At 39.7% G+C, this 7,449-nt stretch overlaps 1 protein-coding gene across 1 annotated transcript; it reads left to right on the top strand.

Annotated features, from left to right (window-relative positions):
- Positions 1 to 1,234: 1,234 nt before the first annotated feature.
- pigm (phosphatidylinositol glycan anchor biosynthesis, class M) lies at positions 1,235 to 3,972 on the top strand. The gene is made up of 8 exons (XM_019274824.2): positions 1,235 to 1,477; positions 1,865 to 2,038; positions 2,164 to 2,284; positions 2,378 to 2,618; positions 3,002 to 3,105; positions 3,214 to 3,368; positions 3,453 to 3,554; positions 3,730 to 3,972. The coding sequence occupies exons 1-8, from the start codon at positions 1,307 to 1,309 to the stop codon at positions 3,895 to 3,897; spliced, it is 1,236 nt and encodes a 411-aa protein (XP_019130369.1). The 5' UTR covers positions 1,235 to 1,306; the 3' UTR covers positions 3,898 to 3,972.
- Positions 3,973 to 7,449: the final 3,477 nt, after the last annotated feature.

The raw sequence follows: 7,449 nt of genomic DNA, 5'->3' as shown, positions 1-7,449 counted from the left end.
TTACTACCAGCAGTGATGAATATTTAGTTTCCTGAAAAACTTTCTTATATCCATTCTTCATCCATCCATTCATGTTCATCTCCCAACGTGTTCTATTTGGCTCTGTTTGCAACGGTAGAAGTACCAATGGCCACTGACTTCATAAAAGGTCATTTATCAGACATTTTTGCATTAGCCAATCTTAGAAGGGTTACCCAAAGGCAACTTATTCATGGGTTGCACCAGTAGGGTCCAATTAAAAGGAAATCATCATACTTGCTAATGGGAAGACACTTTTTTCCAAAAATACATGGTGGTTGTTGCTTAAGTAAACAGACATACCTATGTAGGGATATGAATGTTAAGGTACAATGTTAAGATATTGGACTTTCCTCAGAGTTATAAATATGTTGGTTGAAGTTGGTTTTGAGATGGTTGACAGAACGTTGACACTGCATTACATGATTTTAAACAAGTATCAGTCACAAACACTGAATAAGAAATTCAAATCAAGCCTTGATGCTGTGTCAGCTTTTCATGTTCTTATGGTGAACATGTTAGCAAACAACTGGCGAGGTTTCACTGATGTTTAATCCTTGGTTTGGATCTATTAAAAAGTAGTTTATCTTAACAGACCAAGTAACAACTGAGAACAAATCAGGTTAACATGGATTAAGATTTCCATGGTATGTGAATGAGATTGACCACAAATCAAAGAAAAAAATGATTTATGTTATAATCCATATTTTTTTAATCATAACTGTAGAACTAACAACCTAATCCTATCACTGTTTAGTTTATACAGAAATGACAGAACAGTTGCCAGACCAGTTTATACTTGCTATACAATGTTTGAAACCTTCCAGTGGACAGATGCCTTACATAGAAAAGTAGTTCTGCATGTCCATCTTTCACATCAGCTATGGCACAAATATAATGCTGAATAGAGCAGTGTGGCATGCATGGTGTGAGGGTAAAAGGGGGGAGAAGCGATTTACTGTGGGTCTCAGTCAGGAGCACCGTATAGGGGGGGAAAGTTAGGACAATTCCAAGGGCCCATGACTGACAGGGGCCCCCAAAATAGAGGGGGCCCAATTTGATTTTTTTGTCATGGGGCCCAAAATTCCTGGCGGCGCCCCTGGTCTCAGTACATGATGGAGTCACACATACAGTATGTCGGTGAGTGCTTTGCTCAGTGAAGACTTCATTAAAGTCTTACTCCAGTGCAGTAGGTGGTGCTAATGCATCTCTATGTTGATGCTCCACAAAGACGAAACGCACTTCCGTGTAACTTCCCTGTTGTCATGTTTAAAGTCTGATCATTCAGATGGAGAGACTAATAACCGGGCTCACGGGAAAGTATGTCATTTTCACGGCGGCCTTCGCCATACGACTGGCATTGGTCGCTTATGGAGACTACCAGGATAGGACCATGGTGGTGAAGTACACTGACATCGATTACCATGTGTTCACAGATGCGGCCAGATTCATTACTGAGGTAAGAGCAGATTTATAAGCTGTCAGGTGTATGCGGGAGTATGTCTAATAAAATGGGTCACCAATAAATAAATAAAAAAATGTTACTGCACTATTTCCTCTTTAAACTTCAAACATTGAGACAAATATTTATTGTAATATTATTATTATTTTTTTTTACTCCACTACAACAACTTTACATCATTTATCAACCATAGTAACCAGGTGCAAGTGCAAAACATATGATTGTTTGATAAAATGTCATGTATTGTTACAAATTCAATTAAACTGCAGTTAAAATGAGCCACACCTCGACCATTTAGTATTTCATAACATAGCACAGACCGTTTACGTACACTTTGTTGTTAATATGTGTGTACTGTTTTACATGATCTCAACATTTGCACAGGGGGAGTCTCCATACAACAGATCAACATACCGCTACACCCCTCTCCTAGCCTGGATGCTTACCCCTAACATCCATCTCAGCATGATGTTTGGCAAGATCCTCTTCATCGTGTGTGACGTGCTGTCAGGACTGCTCATCTACAGAATCCTCCGCCTGAGAGGTCTGAACTCTGAGGTGTGTTTTCAGACTGGTTTTATTAAGTAATTGCTGACTAGAGATGCAAATATGTCATTCATTTCTAAAACAGCAGACTTTAAAAATGCAGATGAAGTTGTGTTTTGTTGGGGATTTATGTTCAGACTGCCCGACGTGTTTGTGCTCTGTGGCTCCTCAACCCACTACCCATGGGAGTATCCAGCCGGGGGAACGCTGAGTCAATCCTGGCAGCCCTGGTTCTTGGGACATTACTCTGTATGGAAGGTATGTTTTAGCTCTTTGAAATAATGTAGATACTGATCATTTTGTAATGTAATTAGATAAATAACTCTGCTGCTAATACTTTTTATCTTCTAGCCCGGCACCTGATATGGGCAGCCGTACTCTATGGCCTGTCAGTCCATATGAAGATCTATCCCATTACATATGCTCTGCCCATCGCTCTGGCCCTGCGTACGACCAGATCAGAGGACATAAAGAGGTGGAGGTGGAGGAGCTTCATTGGGTTTATGGGAAGCTTCCTTAACAGAGAGCTGCTCCTCTTTGCAAGTGTGGCCGGAGGAGTCTTCTGCATGCTCACAGCACTCTTCTATTACATGTGAGATAAACAGAGATTACAGTAAAAGCTCTGCTTGGCAAGTATTAAGTATTATTGTTAATGTTTAAGTCTAACAAGCTATATTATTGATATAATCCATATCTAAATATGGATATTTATGTTGAAATAATGTTGAAATATGACTTTGTAGATGATTGGCAGCTGCAAAATCTGGTTTATCTGACTCTTTGAGATATATTAAAACTGCTCCCCTAAAGTTCTTCTGTTAAAATCATGGAGCTAGGTGCTTGGCATGTCTGATTAAAGTATTTTTGATTTGACTTAATATTTGCCTTGCCACAGAATTCTGAAGATATACACTCATTCTTAATAGCTTTGAATGGGGATGCTCAAATCGTGTGACTCCTCTCCTGTATTGTCAGGTATGGTTGGGAGTTTCTTCATGAAACCTATTTGTACCATCTGACCAGAAGAGACATCAGACACAACTTCTCTCCATACTTCTATATGCTCTACCTCACTGCAGGTATGTACATCCGGTATTTACCGTGCCTCTTTGTGTTAATAGATAGTGTGCATGTGAAGGAGGTGATGTAGCTTTTAAAGTCAGGTCAAATGTCTTTTGTTGGTGCAGACAGCAGGTGGAGCCAGTGGCTAGGCCTGGCAGCTTTCCTGCCACAGCTCATCCTGCTGTTGGTAGCCTCGTGGGCCTTTCACTCTGATCTGCCGTTCTGCTGTTTCCTGCACACCGCCGTTTTTGTCTCCTTCAACAAAGTCTGCACTTCACAGGTATGTAAACGCACCATCGAGCTGTCTTTAGCTTGCACTCTTTACACAGCCTTTAACGAAGTGGCTTATTTTTTTCTCTCACAGTATTTCCTGTGGTACCTGTGTCTACTCCCTCTGATCATCCCTCATCTCAGTCTGTCAGTAAAACAGGGAGTGGGACTGCTGATCCTCTGGTTCACAGGACAGGTATCACATGTTGCAGTTGAATATAACTCTAGATATCGACCTTATTATTTATACTGGTAGGCACTGTATAGATTCTTATATTCACAAGATATCATATAGAAGACTGACTTGTTGTTTAAATGAAGTAAAACTGACCAGGTTATGAATAAACTATTATATTTTCTCTCATTATTAGGGTATCTGGTTGGGCCCGGCCTACTTCCTGGAGTTTGAAGGCTACAACACCTTCCTGTTGATCTGGCTTGCTGGTTTGCTCTTCTTGATCATCAACTCTTTCATCTTAATTCAGATCGTAACCCACTACAAACCAACACGAACTCCACCGAGACTGAAGGTTGAGTGACATGCAGTAGTTTCAACTGAAGATGATAAACTATGGATGCACATTAACAAATAAAGTGTATATTTTGTTAAGTTTCTGCAGCCTCTGTATTGCTTAATTACATTCTCATGTAGCCTAAATCATTTTTGCACTAAGCAGATTCATACAGATTCATTTCCTGAGTGACAAAGCCACATTTGGATCTTCAGTCACTCCGAGGTAAACCCATTGATTAAATGCTGTCCAGTGCGGTCCAAACCACTTTAATCCCGGATGACTCACACAGGGCAGAAAACTGCTGCTGCACTGAGTCTCTGAGCTGAAACTTTGAAGTCTGTTCCACCTGTGACCACACCACACAGATGTTTTCCATTTATCCATTTACTGTCAAACGCAAAATACCTGCTGTGGATCAGAGATCACACACAATCCACCCAGCTCTGGATCAAAATATTTAGCACACCCTTCAGAACTTTTGGTTGGCATTGTCACATCTTGAGGATGGGAAGTACTTTCTCATTTTCAGAGGGAGAAATGGTCAGATTGTGTACAGGCAGCGCCTCATTTTTTATGTTATGCTCGCGTTCAAAGCTTGAAGCGAGGATTGGGATGTACCATTCAGATTTGAAATGAGAAAGTCCAGGGGAATAATCAAATAAATCATGTTATTTCTGTGACCCGACCCATGTGAATTGAGCCTGGCCCACACATTAGTTAATGAAATGGGGGTATTTTCTTAGTTTGGAGCAGAACACAGTAAAGTAATATGCTCATTGCTCTGCCAAATCAATCACATTATGTTGATGAATCACTGTGAAGAAATGCCAGTTGAATATTTAACACTCACTGATAGAAATAGATGTTCTTTGGTGTGACTCAAGGTTCTGACAGCCATGGCAAAGTGTTGCTGTATTATTATAGGAAAGATAATTAAACATTTTCTCCAAATGCTGAATGGTATTATGATCAAACTATAATCCAATAATGGCAAATGTTTGCGCATAGATAGAAACAGTTGAATAGTTTAAATAGCTTGTGGATTTGACTTTCTGTCATTGCTCACCACAGTTTAAAGTTAATAAACACACACACAAATACTCAAGACACATCACAGATTCTTGAGATGAGTAAGAGGGAGGAAAATGTTGGTAACTGGACAAAGAAATGCTTGTGGGTTAGGCTGAAGTTTGGACTAAAGTGTTTTTCTGTTTTTACAATTGTGTAACTCATCGCTCTGCTTCAGTAATGAACACGATGAAATGGAAACAAAGCATTCCTGAGAATCATTGGCACACAAGTGGAGAAGTACTATAACTACTCTCTAAATGTTTTTTTTAGTTGGTCACCAAAACTTCAATTTTAGCCGTGGCTTCATGCCGTCGCTTGATTTAGAAAGAGTGGACTTAACCTCAGCTGCAGTGTGCAGTTGTGACCAGTAGGTAGAAGCATTCGCCAGCAAAAGACACCCCCTCAGAGTTTGAGCATCTATCCTCCTGTAACCCTCAGATTAATCAGTCAACTGGAGCATGAATGCAACCCAATACAAACAGTTCTGGCAGTGGCTCCCTAATCTCACTCTACTCTCTTTCTAATCTCCCATGGATATTATGAGAGCATTCACTTTAGTCCTTTAGTTTCTGCGCATGTTGGCAGCCCTTCCTCCTGTGATTGATTGTGGGAGTGCATAATAATAATAGTAATAACATGTATGTATGTGTGGATGCAAAAATTGAGATACACGGTAGTTAATCAGCGGGTTTTCAGAGACATTTGTATAAAGCACGTTGTGGATTTGTGGGAGTGAAAGAGTTTACTTGCTTGTGTGTTGTGTATGTGCATGCATGTGTGTATGACTCACGGTCAGCTGCAGCCTGCATATCTACTTTATGAATCATCAGGTTCGCACTCAGTAACCTTTCAACTGGCTAGTTGCTCCTGGGCACATACATAAACCATTTAATCTTAACACTACATCCCACTGAATACCCTCACACACAGCAGTTTGTTTTTAAATCCTAGAGTCTGAAAAATTGCCATGGATGTTGCTTCTTCTTCTGTGCTTTCATTTCATCTTGTTTTTTAGAGCACCCTTTTTCAACCAAGGATATGTGTACCCCAGGAAGTGTCTTAATTTCTTATAATACTTAATATCTATAATTTTAAATCAATAATAAATAAGAATATTTAATATCCACATAAGCCAACTCTAACACCTTAACATGTAGCAACTGAGAGTGTTTGAAAAGTAGTTAGAAAGCTAGCAGTAATCCCAAACTCTTTAATAAAACTATAAATAATGAATAAACAGTTTACAAAATTAAATATAAATTGTTTAAATACTTAAAAACTTTGGATAAATAGTTAATATTATTAATGGTTAAACAGTTTAATAATTAGTGAAAAGTAATATATAAACTGTTAAAATAGGTAGCCAAATGTAGTATAAACAGTAATGAAGTGGTTAGCTAAGAGTATTGGGAAAATGGTGAATACTAAATGTTTTAAATGACTCATAAAGTATTAATTAGCAAAAGGTTATGGGTACATGGTTGAAAAATCCAGCTTTGTGATAGTCTAATAGAAACCAAACTGACCTAAATATTGATAGTTCAGCTGTAGACCTGTGAAAGAACTGTTGTAACACACCACTCTGATATAATAGTGTTCAGTATATCCAAAAATGATTACATTTGGAACAAGGAGAGTGATTTGAAGGGGTACTTTATCTGACAGGGCTTTGGGGATACATAAAAAAAAAAAAAAGCAAAACAAAAAAGCAAAAAGTTTCATAAGAGGCAACGGCACAGCTAAAGACAATGCACAATAAGGCAAGGTGCTGTTTATTGTTCGTTAGCTAATTGTAGTCAAGAAGTGGTAAGGAAGTGGGGGTGATGGGCGGGGGATTGCGTGACTGTCTTCCATATGCTTAGTAGGGTGTGTGTATATGTGCATGATAATGCGCATGCATATGTGTTTGTGCATGCGTGTTTGTGGCACACCCTCAAGGATTCTCCTCATTGTCACTGGGGGATATGGGGAGAGGAAATGCGGACATTGTTGTGTCTGTGTATGCGTTGGTGCATCTGCCTATATGAGTGTGTATTAGTGTGTGTGTGTGTGTGTGTGTGTGAGAAAGACACAGAGTGGGTGTGACCAATTAGGCCAAATGGTGTGCAGAGCAGCAAAGAGTGGGGTATGAACGGTCACGCAACCTTGCATGGTATAGGATTATAGGTCTTGGTTTGCACACACACACACACACACACACACACACACACACACACACACACACTCTGTCTCTCCCCCTCACAGATACAGCTGTCAACAAGCATCAAACACTTTGCTTACAATACAGTTGCCCTGAGCGGTCACTCCTCTCTCTTGTTTGGATGTGCTCTTTTCATTGTTTTCACCCCTTTCCCAAGACAACTTGTCTTTTCTCACCTCTGGGTTTTATCTCTTCACCTCTTCCTCTCTCTGTCTCTTTTCTTTGTCATTCTCACCCTTTCGCCTTCCTGAACAGAACAAGTGTCATACAGATGGTGTGATGGATGGTTTCGTACATGTGGACGA

The sequence above is a fragment of the Larimichthys crocea genome, chromosome XXIII (assembly GCF_000972845.2).
Source record: "Larimichthys crocea isolate SSNF chromosome XXIII, L_crocea_2.0, whole genome shotgun sequence".
Taxonomy (NCBI): Eukaryota; Metazoa; Chordata; class Actinopteri; family Sciaenidae; genus Larimichthys; species Larimichthys crocea.
This window is presented reverse-complemented; position numbering and strand designations above follow the sequence as displayed.

Bases quoted from the DNA above. Each gene is read 5' to 3' on its own strand.
- pigm (XM_019274824.2), top strand. From the start codon at position 1,307: ATGGAGAGACTAATAACCGGGCTCACGGGAAAGTATGTCATTTTCACG. The intron at 1,478-1,864 runs GTAAGAGCAGAT...ACATTTGCACAG, and splicing joins CGGCCAGATTCATTACTGAG to GGGGAGTCTCCATACAACAG. The intron at 2,285-2,377 runs GTATGTTTTAGC...TTTATCTTCTAG, and splicing joins GACATTACTCTGTATGGAAG to CCCGGCACCTGATATGGGCA.